The sequence below is a fragment of the Seriola aureovittata genome, chromosome 10, assembly GCF_021018895.1.
Source record: "Seriola aureovittata isolate HTS-2021-v1 ecotype China chromosome 10, ASM2101889v1, whole genome shotgun sequence".
Classification (NCBI taxonomy): Eukaryota; Metazoa; Chordata; class Actinopteri; order Carangiformes; family Carangidae; genus Seriola; species Seriola aureovittata.
Window position 1 is genome coordinate 18621163 of NC_079373.1, and position 16424 is coordinate 18637586.

Here is a 16424-nt window from a genome sequence, read left to right on the forward strand (position 1 = left end):
GTCTCCTCAATATTACTGGGCCACACTGCTCCTGTAGGAGCTCATATCTCTTAAGCTCATGATACTCCTCAAACTGTGTGAGGGACTTGGTGAGCTCACGGTAAACTTTAGAGGGCTTGTTTGAACTGGTAGTCCACAGATCTGTCTCCAGTGCAGACACTCTGACACTGATAAGCTCTTCAGTGGAGATAAAGACAGCTTTTAAATCATAATTATCATTTTTTGTCTCCCTTTATGCTGTCGCGCAAACCACTCGCAGCGGCAGCATTTTGTCCCACTATGCAGCTATTTGTTGCCCTCAGAATATAGCCAAATTTCTTGTCCTGTCTGTTGACTTTATTTATGTGATGTTAGTGGTGGAGAAAGTAAATGAGCTTTAGCAAATAGCAAGAAAAGACTGATGTTATGTCAACCCAGGCGCAACTGTTGTTCAAAAGCCTGCATTTTTCACTCCGGTCAGAGAGAAGTGGCTCTTAAGGCTTTCTATTTATCTGTAGTATCCTAGGCTATAATCTGAATTTGTGGTGTGAGCAGAGAGATTTTTTTTTTTATCATAATGTGAATTTCAGGAAGTATGGGCTTTCATATGAGACCTGGATTTTAATGTTAGAAACTAAGATTTTTTTAATTTTTTATCTTTGATTAAATTAGGCCAGTAAACACAGCAGGATTAAACAATTTTAGACAGTATGTATAGTTTAAGGGCTTACATATTTCAACAATTCTTGCTATAAAATTTGCCATATGCTGTACGTGACATGGCTGACTGATTTAACTGTGTGTTCTGATAAAGCAGGAAGCTTAAGGGCTTGTTTTCCAGTCCTGTGTTTGCCACCTAAAGCCTGTGCAAGTAATGAGTTCATATTCGTGCTGGTTCCAGCTGCGGCTTGTGGCCCTCATGAGGCATAACTAGTGCAAATCTGAGGCTTGTTTTTTTTATTTTTATTCCTCGCTCATCTGCATAATGCACTATGACACTTGCAATCAGGAAGGCAGTATTTGCATAGGCTCCCATTTGAACTTACCCCGTCGACGTGGTGGCAGTGTTTGTTATCGGCCAGTATTTTGACAGCCTGAGGAAGCCGGGCTGTCAGAGCTGGTATTCATGGATACACCAGACAACAGCCGAGCTAATGGGCGCCATGTTTACAGACTTCAGATTGTCTCTCATTAGAGGCAAATATCCCGCTATTAGATAAGACTGAGCAGGAGAAGGAGGTGGAGGACGTATCGCCAGGCTGAGAGGTTTTGGAGGGCGGGTGCCTGATTTGCTCTCTATATGCTGTGACATCAGAGGGGAAAAAACACTCTGAGATTAAAACGTTGTTTAATTTATTTGATTATAGATTGATGTAAAGCTCTTATTGCCCTATTTTATGTCAAGATACTGAGTTTGGAAATCTGGCAATGTCGGAGCACAAGGAAAAAGTTAAACCGTGTACGAAAAGAATAACAAGTCACTCCACAGTTGCTCCACTCATCCATAGCCATTGGGTTATGGAGCAGCCATTGCGAGGTAGCTCCATAAATCTTCATACGATATTGATGTGTCAATCTAGTCATTGGGTTTACTGTCAGCCCATCCAGGTGTTGTAAAGATTAGTGGGTCTGTTCACTGTCTGCTATGAGAGGATGCCCTTGAGTGAGTAAGCAGGAGGACATCCAGACACCCTCAGGATGTCTCAACTCCCGAAGCACATCTTGATCTATGTTCACTGGAGACATTTATTGTCTGCCTAAATTGTTCTTTTCACATTTTTATACAGGTGTGTTACGAGTGTGTAATGTTTGCTCTGTCATGACTGTATAACCCTGACTTACTTTGCAGCACAGCACTAGATGTGGAGAAGACCTTAATAACCTAGATTTGTTCCTTCTTTTCGGTAATTCCTCGATTCATTCACTGTTTGCACTTGTTTTCTGTTTTTCCAACAGATCTCCGCACTACGCCTGTCCAGAGGTCATCAGGGTAAGTCTTTTCTTTAACAGATTCATAATATTGTTTCTGCTCCACTAGCTTCTTCTTCTTAATCCTGCCCCTTATTTTAAACAGCCCTAACACTTTGTCCAAGCCCGCTAACAAACACTCTGTTGTCCACAGGGAGAGAAGTATGATGGGAGGAAAGCAGACGTCTGGAGCTGTGGGGTCATTCTTTTTGCCCTGTTGGTGGTGAGTGTCAGCTTGTTCTTCACTAATTGATGGTGATTGGACTGACAAACGCTTTAAAACTCCCCTGTGAAATGTGGCATAATATAATTTTACCATAAAGTGTTGCTGTCCCTTCATAGCCAACAGTATGTCTAGCCTTTATACCAGCTGTACTTGATCAATAGGAGCAAGCAAATGAACCTTGTGACAGGACAGTTATGACTGCACCCTGGTTGTTGACTCGAGGTTGACCTCAGTGGAATAAGAAGATGATGGGAGCTTGAAGCCACCACAGGGCCTCAAGCATAAACTGAGGGTTCAGGGAGTTAAATCCAAAATCCTTCCATTTACAAGGTCTCACCAGAAGAAAAAAAAAGTTGCAGTGACGCCCGCAAGCTGATATTCTTGCGCAATAGAAGATCAGAGAATAGAAGCATCTTTTTATTCATTATCCTGTATCCACACACACAACGCTGTATCCATAATCAGGTCTATTCTCCAGCTACATTATGTCTGTGGTTCCCCAGCCATGCAGCCCCGAAGCTTTGTTTCATCAACAGCTGTACTATAGTTCCTACACACTCCTGCACCATGAATAATTCATACAGCCAAACTGAAAAGAAGAGAGCCCAAAATAAATACCAACGCTGACAGGGCGGCTTCTGGCCACAGGCCCTGTGTATTTGTCTTTGTTTTTGCCTCTTTGTTCCTCACTCCGTCTCTTTCTGTCTCATATGTGCGTGTTTACTTTTGTTAAGGACAGTCTCCCTTGTACTCTTGTGTTGCGTAAACCTGATGTTGTTTACCATTGTCTCCATTTTGGCCTTACTTCTCTCACTCCAAACAAAAGTTTGTTGTTTTTTTTCCCGCTCTCACTTTTAGACTGCAGATGAATACTGTCTTTCTCCGGTTTTGTCCTGCTGTCTGGCTGCGAGATAACCATTTGTCTGATTGTGGGAGACATGCATACTCCCCAGCAGTTAGGCTGCACTCAGATCATCTGTTATACAAGCTTGCCCTCTTTTTTTCATTTTTTTCCCCTCTACCCTTCTTCATTTCTCAGCTTTTCTTTCTGTCTTTCTCACTCTTTTCCTCTCTCTCTCTCCCCCCTACATCTTGTCTTCTTGTGGAAGTTGTCATTCATCAAACAGCCACATCTGTGAGGTGTCAGCTCGCTCTGATAAATGACTCTGATGAGAGAATGCTAAATGAACGAGGTAAATGAGAAAGCTGGGTAATTATTAGAAAAGCCCTGTTTTCAGCTTACCGCTGTTTATTATTTATTTTGCATCATGGCTGAGGGCAGAATGCTCTAATTGGAGAGTTGAACAAGTTGAGAAAGCGAGCCTGTTCTTTAAGTCAAGCAGGATTAAGACTCAAAATGTGGTTTCGTTTGTTCTGGTGAGCCTTGTTAGTCATTCGCATTCTTTTTTTCTTTCCTGCCCTCGATCGTCTTATTTTTGGTTCTAATGCTGCCGTTAAAACAAGTGCACACTGTTTCTTCTCTACTAAGTTTTTTTTCATCCCTGCACCTACAGAACATCTTCACCATTTGCTATTTCTTTTCTCTCTTCTCACTCTCTGCTTCTTGCGTGTCTCTCTCCAGGGCGCCCTGCCGTTTGATGATGACAACCTGAGGAATCTTCTGGAGAAGGTGAAGTTGGGAGTGTTTCACATGCCACACTTCATCCCTCCAGACTGTCAGAACCTTCTCCGTGGCATGATTGAAGTGGATGCTACCAAAAGACTAACGGTCAGTTCAATAAACAGACTAAATGATGACAAAGCAATAGGATTATCTTCATATACTTCTGTGTGCTTTTGGTCTTGGGCCCCTTCACTCCAATAGAGGGAAATCTTCATGCTACACAGATATCGTAGCTTCCAGGCGAGGTCCAAGAAAGAATCATCTTTAATGGCTGAATGGGAATGAATGAGATAAACCTTGCAGCTAGGTTCCACACTCTTGCAGAAAGCCTTCCCAAAAGAGTGCAGGCTTCTGCAAAACTAAATAGGAAGTAACTACATGTACAGAGCAATGGCCGTGGTTTTTGAAGCAACATCACACCCATATCTGATTGACAACCATGTGGCTGTAGGTGTAGTTATTACATACAGGAGGGAAAAACCTGAAAATGAGTGGTCTCTTCCAGTTTGAAAATGCCCCAATCCATAGGGCATGAGTGGTCACTGAATGGTTTGATGAGTATTAATTGGGATGAACACCGTTCTTACAAGGATATTCTCTCATTTTGGTGTTTTGATGGTGGAGTCCTGTCTAACATGTCAGTCCAAAATCTCCCATAGGTGTCCTATATACACAAACACACACCATATATATATATATATATATATATATATATATCTATACATATATATCTATACATATATGTATGTATGTAAATGTATATTCTTCAGTTATGCTTCAGTTGTTTTTCTTCAGTAGTATTCATAATGTGTTTCTATACTACATGAGGGTATAAAGTAGTCTTTGATCCTCATTATGCACAATTCATATGTTCTCAGTGACTCATATTGAATTGAAAGTACCTGTATTGTATCTGTATTGAATTTCATATCCGTGGTCCACGACCAGCAGTGTTTTCTAATGATGTCGTCAAAGCAGAAAAGCATATTTAGATGTTATTTGAGTAGACATATCAGGTCTGAGTTAAGCAAGGAAAATCATTATTCTGCAAATTCACAGCAAGCAGGGAAAACTTGTAATGCTTCAAGGAGAGAGTTAGATGGCAGAGATACACACTCAAACTAAAGTGGCTAATATCAGCTCCTGCCAAGCCAACTATTGTCTTTTTGTTTGTTTCTTCTTCCCTCCCTTGTGTTCCAAATGTATTTTCCTCATCTCCAATTCTGTTTGAGTTCTTCCTCTAGTACAGGGTGAGAATTCAGGAGAGGATTGCTGTTTGTGTTCTCTCCCTCTGCACTGTTTAGTGCACTCATCACAATGCCAGTTCTACACAGCATCTGATCACCTTGGCAAGGTGGCTGGAGCAGAGCACGGGAGCACAGAGATGTGAAGGGCAGCGAGTCAGGATAGAGAAGGAGAGGGATGGACAAAGGGAGATGTAAACAATGAAAATGGTTTAGAGAACTCAAAAGAACATACTTCTTGGAGCTGAGATGGAGCTGCCCTGAATGTGAAATGCAGGACAAGAAAAGACGACTTAAAAATAAAAAACCCACATTTCCACCTGCTTACTGTATGTACACACCCTCTCCAGGTATCCATGTGAACCAGTTCAGTAAACAAAAGTTTTCCTGCACTTACCTGTAAGCAAATGTGGTTACACCACCTGTAGGTGGATGCTGCTGCTCCATTTCCCCCACGCCTTAGCTTATCTGTCACAGTGTCAGAATAACTTTAACTTTAACAGAACTGTGAAAGACACCAGTAAAAAAAGAGACAGAAAAGCTACAAAGAAAGAGATGCTAATTTGCAGGGGAGTTGACAACCTGAAGGTGAAGCCCTTCAGATAAGTAGCAAGTGTTGAAACATCAACTAGAAAGACCCCACCTCTTTGGTATGCTGTGTGTGCTTTATTTTTCTGTTCTCTCCGCCTGACGAGGACAGGTCACCCTGATATCCCCTAGATATGTCCACCAGCCTCCAGCGCTGTCCTCAACAAAGCGTTACACACGGACAGAGCTGCTGGGAGAGAATATGCTACCTGTCTGCCCCCCTCTCGTGCATGATGGCTCCAAACAGAGCTCTGGGGATGTGTTGTAACCTTACAGAATGTCAAATAGCCCTGTTAGAATGAGCATTCTTGGAGTTCAGTAGCCACCGACCTCACAGTCATGGACAAAGACAGGTACACTCACGGGTGGGAATGACATCATAAGGGAACATGTTCTTTTGCTATGGATCATTTATAATAATGTTGACAGTAGTTTGCTGAATCAAATCGACAGGTTAAACAGACCATAACTTCTGGCTGTGTCTCAAAACGTCTATTGTCACCTTCTGTTAATTAGATTTTGCTAGTAGAAGATGCACACAAGTACACACACAAAACCAAGGCCCCCACAGAGTCTGAGTGGGAGGGCACGTACCCAGGCTTAAGGGGCTTAGCTCAATAAAAGCCTTTCTCTTCATTTCCTGTCTGTTTAGTCGGGGCCCTGGAGGCGACCGGTACAGCCACCTCAACGCAGTCATCTCATCTTCTCAATTCAAATGAACACAGACACCCTGGAAAGATCTTCCTCCTCATGATCCCTGGCTAATGAAGGGGATTGGCTAGCTTGTTATATTAAAGAGCAGTTCATCACAGACAGATAATACCCTCAAGGGGACGGCGCAGATGAAGTACCATGGTTTCCGGAATGAAAATATAGCAAGTGTGTCTATTTTTTCATGTGTTTTCAAAAGTGACAGAATAAAAGTGACCTCATTCACTGCACCCATGTGCTGAAACCACTAGTTTCTTTCATTATGACCATGCGTGACCCTCTAAATGCTTCCATGAAGAAATCTTTGTGTGTAGGGTCTCAGGATCTCGTTGCTTCTCTTCCTGATATGGGGCTCCCTCAGCAATAGCAGTAACTACAGAAAGTGAAGTTGTAAAAAAAAAAAAATTATAGCTTCAAGGCCCCCAGCCAATATGTGTTACAGATATATGTTGTAAAAGCTTCTTTTTATGCCTTATATAAAACCTAAAAAGGTAACTCAACATTACTGCTCTTGAGATAATCTAAAGTCTGCATGATAAACAAAGTGTGATTTTCTTTTATTCTTTCTCACGTCTTTTCCTTTTTAACTCTTAAGTTAAATACATTTTAAGTTAAATACATTTTTTATTATATATGCTTAAATATGTGATTTATGAGGTTTTTTTTTTACATGAGTAAAGGTGGGAGAAACTGCAGGCACTGCTACTCTGCTAAGCTAGGCTACTTAGCTTTTAGCTTTTAGGACTGTATCTGGTGTTACCTTTTGCACCTTTATGATTGGATGTAGTTACTGCCTTATTTCTGTGATATAATCCTAGCTACTAAAATGTTGAAGCATTAAAACAGTTTTTTCACCATTGCCTCACCCATCCTCACGTCTCTCCCTGCCCTTATCAAGCACACAGCATGACTGAGAGACATGCATGCACATGCTGGGACTTACACTCATTTGTATCACTGCAAGCTTGCTTGAGAATTAATTTATGCAGCACCCAGATAAAGACATACCCGAATATACACTCACACACCTTGCCAAGCCAACATTACAGCTGCATTCCTGGCTGCCAGAGTGAAAGCAGCTGGAATTGGTACTGTCACATTTAGAGGCTGATTGATGTGATACTGCATTTCAAAGCCCATCACTTTCATGCCTGTGTGTGATATCGGTCTCTTGCCTCCAGGCCTTCAATAAAAGTTGGAGAGAGTAGGTCACCCACCGGCCTATATCTGACAGGCAGGGTGTCTCTGTCAATACCATGACCTCTGTGAAAGCAGACAGGAATCCGCTGTAGTTGGTAACCGCAGTCTGCCCACCTCTGTGATTGCACTGATACCACATGAAGGCATTTATCTGTGCTGAGGCGCAGAGGATCCAGATCCTCTGGGACGGCGAACACATCGAGACACTGATGGAGACACATACCCAAGAACTATGCTTCTAAATAAGTGACAATAATTAGAACTGCTATGTGTATCCCTCCTGTGGTTCCACAACTACAGCAGGAGCAAATTAAAAAGTCCCAGCAGTGACATTGATCCTGTTTTCCTCTGTGGGCAGTTAAAACACGGCAGAGCCACTCGAAAAGACATCTTCCTCCATTGCCCTTTTGCTCAATGTTTTCTCTCTCTTCTTCTCTTTCTGCTTTTCCTTTCTCTGCAAAAGCACCGTGCTGATAGTATTTGTGACAAAATGGCCACATTAAAAGTGTGATGACAAGGGTAGCATCAAGAGAGTGTGTGTTTGTGTGAGTAAGAGAGATGGGAAGGGAATGAGAACAGGAGATTCCCTTTGGACCAGAGGGCTTGGCAGGGTCAGCAGTGTGTGTGAGGGAGATAATATTCTCTGTTTATATAGCTCCATGGTATCACCTCTCTCTTTTGTCTTGCTGCACCTCTCTCTCTGTCTCACTCTTTTTTTCCCCAATAACTTTTTTTTTCCCATTGGCAGTATTAATATTTGAAGGCCTCATTATTTACTTCCACCGTTCAATCTGGCCGTATTGTCCTGCTGCGTTTCCATTAAGCCAGTAAGCTCAAGGCTTACTGAAGCCATACTGCACCAGACACTTCTATACACACACACTGACTGATGATTCTGTTGCTTTTGATTCATTGCTTGGTACCAAAATGATGATAAAATGATTCAATTCAAATTGGTTGCTTGTGTACTGACTGTTTATTTTCTCATTTCTTTTACAGTTAGAACAGATCCAGAAGCACACATGGTACATGTGAGTACTCCTCTGTCGTTCCTTCTTTTCCACACCCCTCACTCCTCTCCTCCTCCTCCTCCTCTCTTACCCTATTCTACAGGGCTTGTAGGCCTGAGGGGAGCTACCACATGATGAACGACTTTGAGTTTCAGCCCTGTACACGAGAGTACCTTTGAGCGGGCCGTGACTCCACTCTCGGGGATGTGGGGGTAAATTGGTAGTGCATGAAAGAGGATGTGCCGCATATGGTCATCTGAACAGGGAGCATAGGACGGGGAAACGGGCAGGGATGCGGTGCAAGGTGAACCCACCTGACCTTAGTGTTCCCCCCATTTAACTTTCATAACCGAGTGTACCCACCCTCTAAAGCCGAACATAAATCTTTTGAAAAAATATGTGCTACAGGTCATTGTATTTGATGTCAGAGTTCATTTAGGAGGAGTTTTTTTTTTTTTTTAATATCCTCCCTCTAATAGTCAGATTGTCTTTAGAAGTTGTAGCAGACCCACTGAAAAAGTAATTCAAAGATAGGATTTTAAAGGTTCCTACACTCCAAGAGCAAAGATGAATCATGTCTGGATTTTGTGAGTCCTGGACGGAGCGTGAGTTATGGTGTCTGTCGTGTACTGAAAGATCATGCAAACAGACAGCGAGGCTGATAAAAGAAACAAGAGCAGACAAGTAGAGAAGAGCAGGGGGAGGAAGACTAATGTAGTGTAAGTGAGGAAGATGCCTGACTTTCTGGCTGCCCAAGTGACTGGCTGAATGAATGAATGAATGAATGAATGAATGAATGAATGAATGAATGAGAAGGGTTTTTTTTTGTCTGGCGAATGTGGCTGCCGCTATTTCCCAGAAGCAACCAGTCAGTGGTGTTTAAAAATGAAGGTGCAGCCATCTTTTCAAATAAAACAAACTACAACTTTTTATGTTTACAAATTCAAATCCAGCCATCCATTCCTATTGATAGTTTGATAGTTTTACTAGTCGGTATGCTTCCTTGCAATCTTTCAGTGGAGCTGTGGTGCTGAAAGGACAGCGCCAGACCAACCAGGTTCGCACATCATGAGCAGTGGACAAACATACATTCAGCTGCCAGTTTGTTAGGAAGGTAAAACTAATGCAATCTCCTGAAATAAATCCTTCTTCATTAAGTTTTTTTTTTTTCTTCAAAGCCGTTAAGAGAGCTGTTGATTCGACTTAATAGTCATTTTGGTGGCTGTAATTTGCAGTGTTGTTGAATTTTATCACAATATACTGACAGGTCCAAATTTTCTAAAACAAAAATTAACCTTATAACCTTGATTAAGGCAGGATTTATTGCAGTGCTCTTGTAGTAGATTGCATTAGTCTGTGCATTAGGGAACCTAATAAACTGGCATTTGCAAGTAGTTTTCAGTACATATATGTCAGGATAAAAACAGGGGCCCTGTTTTTATTTTCAGTTTTATATGCACATATTGAAACAGGGATGTTGGAGGTTGTGTGAGGTGATGGAAAGGTGGATGTTTGTATGATTTTAATAGCTGCCTATGGGGTTTACGCTTTACTGGGCTCACCGGAAGAAAAAAAATAGATGAAGGGAAAGAAGCAGAGGGGGTTGCATATTGACACAAACCTGTGTATAAATTTGCCACATTTGTAGAAATGGAAGATGGATGTGGTCTTTGAAAGAGACTTCTTCCAGAAATCTTCTAGAAGATGGTGTCAGTGCCTGTTCAGGCTTTCATTTTAAATCCCAAAGAATAGAGGCCTGTCTGTGTAGTCCCTAGAAACGGAGAGACAGAGAAAAGTGACATAACTAGGAGAAAGTCCGGAAAGAAGGGAAGCAATAATGAAAAAACTAAGTTTGCCATGCCAAGAGCAGTGAAGGAGATTGCAAAACTTAACAGCGTGACTCAGTCGTCTGTCTTCATCTTCGTGAGAAAGATGACCTCAGTTCACCCTTTGGAGCTTACTCACAAAATGACTAAACCTGGTGAAAATACGTGACTATGAAAGTTTCATAATTTGAGCCAGGGTCATAATGAGGTAAACATGTAGCCCCAGATGACCAGGAGGCAAACAAGTGCTGACATACTTCACATACTGTGATTTCTGTTCACAGTACATACTCATAAATCTCGAAATCTGCAAATTAAGATCCATAATGCCGCTCTGAGTTGTATAAGGTTTATGGAAATATTCATGTTGACTTGTTCAAATTTATTTAAGTAGCTAGTACAGTAGTAGGGACCAAACTGGCTGACAGTGTCCTTATTTGTGTTTTTATTTGTTATTGTTTTTGCATTCTCAGAGGGGGGAAGAACGAACCAGAGCCAGAGCAGCCTGTGCCCAGGAAGGTGACCATCCGCAGCCTGCCCTCTGCAGACGATATCGACCCAGACGTACTGGACAGCATGCACTCCCTGGGCTGCTTCAGAGACAAAAACAAACTACTGAAAGACCTGCTCTCAGATGAGTGAGTGAATGGAGGGGCAAACGTGAGGGATGGGGAAAAGGAAGAGATTTAATGTAGAAGAATAAGCACGAGAAGAATGGAAGGGAGTTAGTAAGGAGAAATACATTTTTAAAAAGTGAGGTAGTGTGTGTTGAAATAGGAAAAATGGTTGTGTGGGTGTGTGGTGTACACAATTGGCCTTGGTTTTTCCCCGGCTCTTATGAAATCCTGTGAGCCTGTCACTTCAGATGTCAGAAACCATAGATCACTTAACCGTTATCACACAGCGCTTACACCACTTGCTACTGGATACATTCCCCCAAACTGATCTGAACTGATCTCACACTACGAACATGCTCCTGGGTCACACGGTTTATGTTCTGCTGCTCATGTTTGTATCTCCGTTACACGTGTTTGAGTTTTTCGCTCCTGTGAATTTGCATTTGTGCTTATGATACTTTGCCCCCTGTTTTTATTTATATGAGCATTTCTTTTCTTTTCTATCTCTTTTCCCTCTATTTTACATTTTCCCAGCCTCTCTCTTTTAATACTAAATGAACATTACTATCTCACTTTCCCCTCTCCCCATCTCTTCCGTTTGCCTCCTTTCTCATGGGAGCATCCCGTAATAGTGCTGGACTGGAGGAAAATCTGCGGTCTCCATCTCCCCTCCCTTGGTTCATTTTAGCTGAAGTTGCAGGTCCTTGTCTCTTTGCCTCCTACTGCTTTCCAATCTGTCTTTATTATGGAGGGCCAATCCCTTTGCCTTTTGCATAGAGAGTATTGGCCTAGAGGCTAAAGATATTAGGCCTCCTGATTTACTGGGAAAGAAAAGGATGAACTCATACGTTTTGATACTTTCATAAACTTACCAGCAGACGCTGCATATGGAAATAGGGCACATCCTAAAAAATACATGCAGAATATTATATGATGGCTTAATGATCTGTGAAACTAAACTTTTGTTTTAATGATGGAAGCTATTTAGTAGCTGTTTCACAATGAACCAAAAACGATTAAAGAACATTAATCATAGTGAAGGTTTTTACAGTTTAATGTCTTGGCCTTTAAGCACTTGCAGACCTTGCTGGTGCACACATGTACACTGGGGTCCAAAAGTCTGAGACCACTGGGGAAATGGTCTTAGACTTTTATATACTATACTATATATTCACTGTATATAAACGTTTTTAGTACACACCTTAGTAATCTGATGGTGTGCATGATTGTGTAGGTATTATTTCAATGGTCTTTTTATTTTCCCCTCTTTTGCAGTGACAACCAAGAAAAGATGATCTACTTCCTGTTGCTGGACCGTAAAGAGAGATACCCAAGTCAGGAAGACCAGAATCTGCCCCCTCGCAATGAGATTGGTGAGGCTTGAGCAGAAAATATAAGCATAGATAAAGAACTGTGTGACAAGTAAATAAAATATCAAGGAATGGCAACTAAAGAAAAGAGCATATCAAGAGAAAATAGAAATAAATAAGTAAACACAGTATATCTGAACAATAGCACTATTTGACTTGAATCTTTACTTCAAATGGCTTTTTACACAGACAAAACAAGCCAGTTTAGACAAGAATAATACTCCAAGAAGTTAACTCATGAGTGTTCCGACTGTCTGAACCATTCTGAAGTGTTTTCCTCCCTCTGAAGGAATTGGATGAGCTCCAGTAGCAGTGGATTGACTCTACAGTAGAAAAAAGCTTTCTGTTTATTGAAAATAGACAAGCTTCTCAATGCAATATAGTAGCAGAAATAGAAGGTGTCAATAGGCCATATATTTTATTTATTTTTTTTTTTTTTTCAGCCGCGACTGCTTCAGTTCAGATATTAACTCATCGAAAAAAATAGATGCTCCAATTCAAACACCACAACCCAGCACACATTTCCACCCACAGAAATCTGAGCAGAGACAGAGATGCTCTACTTAGACTTCCGCCAGAGTTATTTTTCTGACAAGAGTGCAGCAATAGGAGGAGTATTATGTGCAAGTGTGTGTGTGTGTGTGTGTGTGTGTGTGTGTGTGTGTGTGTGTGTGTGTGTGTGTGTGTGTGTGTGTGTGTGTGTGTGTGTGTGCATGCGCGCACTGTGAGATACCGACATTTTGATGAATAGACTCCCTCTTCAGTGAATGTGATACAGTCAATACTGTGGCCATTAGTTCAAGGTCTGGGAGGTAACCATTACTTATTCACTATTAGTTAAATTGTCAATGTGATCAGCACTAAACATCACTCAAACACTCACACATATGCACACAAAACTGTGGAAATAAACACATTAACACGCAGAGAGGACATCAGGTTGAATTGTGTTTGCTCTGAACCGGCCAGATCCTCCAAGGAAGCGGGTGGACTCTCCCATGTTGAACCGACACGGCAAGAGGAGACCAGAGAGGAAGTCCATGGAGGTCCTCAGTGTTACAGATGGAGGCTCGCCTGTGCCGGCCAGGAGGGCTATCGACATGACGCAGCATGGACAAAGGTATGTGTGCAGGTGAAACGAAAAAGTGAAAAAAAATTTTAATATAAATTTCAAATGAACAAATAGAGATAGACGTAGTCCTCTGTGAGTGTGAGTGTGAGTGTGAGTGTGAGTGAGAGAGAGAGAGAGAGAGAGAGGAGAGAGAGAGAGAGAGTGAGAGAGAGTGAGAGAGAGAGAGAAGAGAGAGAGAGAGAGAGAGAGAGAGAGAGAGAGAGAGAGAGAGAGAGAGAGAGAGAGAGAGAGAGAGAGGTTTATGTATGTGTGGAGGCTCTCGCAGCCCAGTGGTGTTTCGGAGGGCCTGACAGCGAGCCTGGCTCTGATGTCAGCAGGTTACATTGTGGAAAAACATAAACAGAGACTGACTCTCTGCTCGCTTTGTCTCCTGTCTCACTGTAGTAAATCAGTGTACAGTAAAAGCTTGGATATTCCTGACGCCAGTACAAAATGCAGCAAAGAAGAAAGGTATTCACTTGTCAATCGCTCCCCACGCTTTCACCTCCTCTTTGCTCCGTGTCTCACCCTCATGCCAGGAAACGTCCATGGCAGAAGTTAAGATGCAGTGGAGCTTTCTGTTGCTTTGTTTTACATGGCGATGACATGTGCAGCATGTGGCAGCTTCACAGGTCTGTTTTAATAAGCTGTAGGTCATCTGAAAAAAAAAAAGTGAGAACTATTGGGTCCTACAGAGTCAACAGCTTTAGGATGGCAGCTCCTAAAGTTCAACTTAACTCATAATTAAGTTAATTTTCAAACTGAGGAAGACTGCGCATTTGCAATTCAGAGCCTTAATATCTACAACTCCCCCTTTTCCGGTGTTAGCTCAATTATCTCTTTTTTTTTTTTTTTCCGTAATCTGAATGCATTGATAATCAGTTTCTCCCATACTGTGTCCCACTTTCTCCAGATGCAGAACATTTCTCCATTTCCCTTTTTTAGAAATGTTCGAGTCAAGCAAGAACCACACCCCGACAAGGCACAGAGGGCTGACTTGAAAATCTATTTCCTCATCTTATTTCAACAAGCAATATATCATCACACACATCACACATCTCTGCTCAGAGGCAGTGACATTTGTGACAGCGGGGGAGATTGACTCTGAGGGGGTGATAACCTGATTTGCCTAATGATAGGCAGATTGGCAGAGTGCTGGGAACAGCTTTCAGATGTATAGGATGTTAAAATGCAGAGGCAGTGAGTGCGTGGACTATATAGATAAAAAATATAGTTATAATGTTGAAAATTCATCCAAATGGTAAATACACGAATAACTCCTCACCTAGCAGTTTCGCTATAACAAAATATCAAGAATTTATTTCCCCAATTCAGGCCACTGGGAGAAGCCACTTCAGAAGTTTTAAATCCATTTCAAGAGCTCCTACCTCTAAACACTTCTGCTTAATTCTTTCTGTCCTCTGGTGCCTCTGAATTTCAGTTTAAGATTCATCTTCTTGTGTTTCATCGCCTCCACTCCACTCCTTCATCCCTTCGGGCGATCTGAGTCTTATCTCTTCTTTATTTAAAGGTTGCGTTAGTGTCGAAGCCGCCTTTTTCTGCCCTTCACTCCGACTCATCTGTTTCAGTCAAGTCTAGAATTTCAAAACAGGCCAGTTTACAATGACTTTATCGAGCATCAGTAATAACTTCTTAAACACCAGTTCATATATCATCGATAACTGAATGGAGTGAGCAATAAAGGGCACTGAAATGAGTGGTTTGAACCTTTATTCAAAAGAGGTTTACATATAAATCTCAGTAAGTTCTAGCTCGCAGCATATGAAATAGGTTTGTGTCGGAGTCCTACATATATCAGCAGCCACAGTCATTAAAAGAAGCTCCCCTGCATCTTTCCTCCATGCTACTTTAAATCAGTGTGGGTTTTTTTTTTCTTCATATCCCTCCGCCCAAATCTCTCTCAGGGGCTCCTCCTTACCCTTTCATATCTGCTCTCTCTCGCTCTCTCTCTCTCTCTCGTGGTCCCTTGTGTGCTGCTGACCTTCAGTTCCAAACACCCCCCTCTGTTAGTATGGAATTGCTATGCTAATGTGGAAATGCTGCTAGTTTTTCTCTGTCTGGCTTCCTATCAGCTGTGGTGGGTTGGAGGCGGGGGGAGTCCTGTACCCTCCGCCTCCAAATCAAATCAAATCTTTCTCTCTCTTTTTCTCTCTCTCTCTCTCGCTATACGTCTCTTTCACCCCCACTGCAATTCATAGCTCTCCAGCTGATCAGTGAGGGGGGGGAAAAGATGTTGGTAACAAAGTCTGTGTGAAACTGGATTTTTGTTGTGTTTTTGAACTTTTCTGCCTATCACGTCCTTGTATGCACTTTGTTTGATCATGTGCCTGCTTCTGGGTGTGTGTGTGTGTGTGTGTATAGATGATAGTGTTGGGGAGGCACATACGTAGCAGAATAACGTCCAAAGATTTGACTGACTTTTTCTCTGAACCTAACCTTATCTTTCCCCGACAGCAAACTTTTGTCGACAGCACAGAAGATTCATGGAACTTCAGATCAGAGGGCGTCAGAGAGAGGCCTGACTTTGAAACATGTGTTTTGACAGGATACATTTCCACCAGCGTAAATGGTGGAGGAGAGAGAGGGGGAAACGGTTTTTATCAAAAATTACACAACGAAAATGCCTGAACCTCGATCCTTATCCAGCGTTTTGCCTCGCATATCTCGTACGGGCAGTTACGATCCGAGCAACTGCCCAGGCTACATTTTCATACATGCGATTGGTGATTCGACTGCTCCTGTGAAGTATAATTGAATAGATTTGGGATAAATCCTTCAGTAGCCGTGTTGTACAGAAAGACACATGAGGACATTCTCACACGAATGCCCATTTCATTCTTTATATACCCAAAAGTACCTTAAAAAGACATTTAAAGCTAAACTCAAAGCACAAGGAATCCCACTGATTTAATTTTAAATCTTAACAACA

General features: G+C 41.9%; 1 protein-coding gene across 5 annotated transcripts in view; it reads left to right on the forward strand.

The window, feature by feature from the left end:
* Window positions 1–16424, forward strand: part of brsk2a (BR serine/threonine kinase 2a) — a 175388-nt gene that overhangs the window by 126550 nt on the left and 32414 nt on the right. For 4 of the 5 annotated variants that reach the window (XM_056386258.1, XM_056386259.1, XM_056386261.1 and 1 more), the window contains exons 6-13: window positions 1936–1969; window positions 2102–2170; window positions 3756–3902; window positions 8540–8571; window positions 10850–11014; window positions 12269–12366; window positions 13333–13483; window positions 13880–13945. In XM_056386258.1, coding sequence (XP_056242233.1) covers window positions 1936–1969; window positions 2102–2170; window positions 3756–3902; window positions 8540–8571; window positions 10850–11014; window positions 12269–12366; window positions 13333–13483; window positions 13880–13945 — 762 coding nt within the window. The remainder of the gene's footprint in view (window positions 1–1935; window positions 1970–2101; window positions 2171–3755; window positions 3903–8539; window positions 8572–10849; window positions 11015–12268; window positions 12367–13332; window positions 13484–13879; window positions 13946–16424) is intronic. The other variant, XM_056386260.1, reaches the window with a different exon arrangement.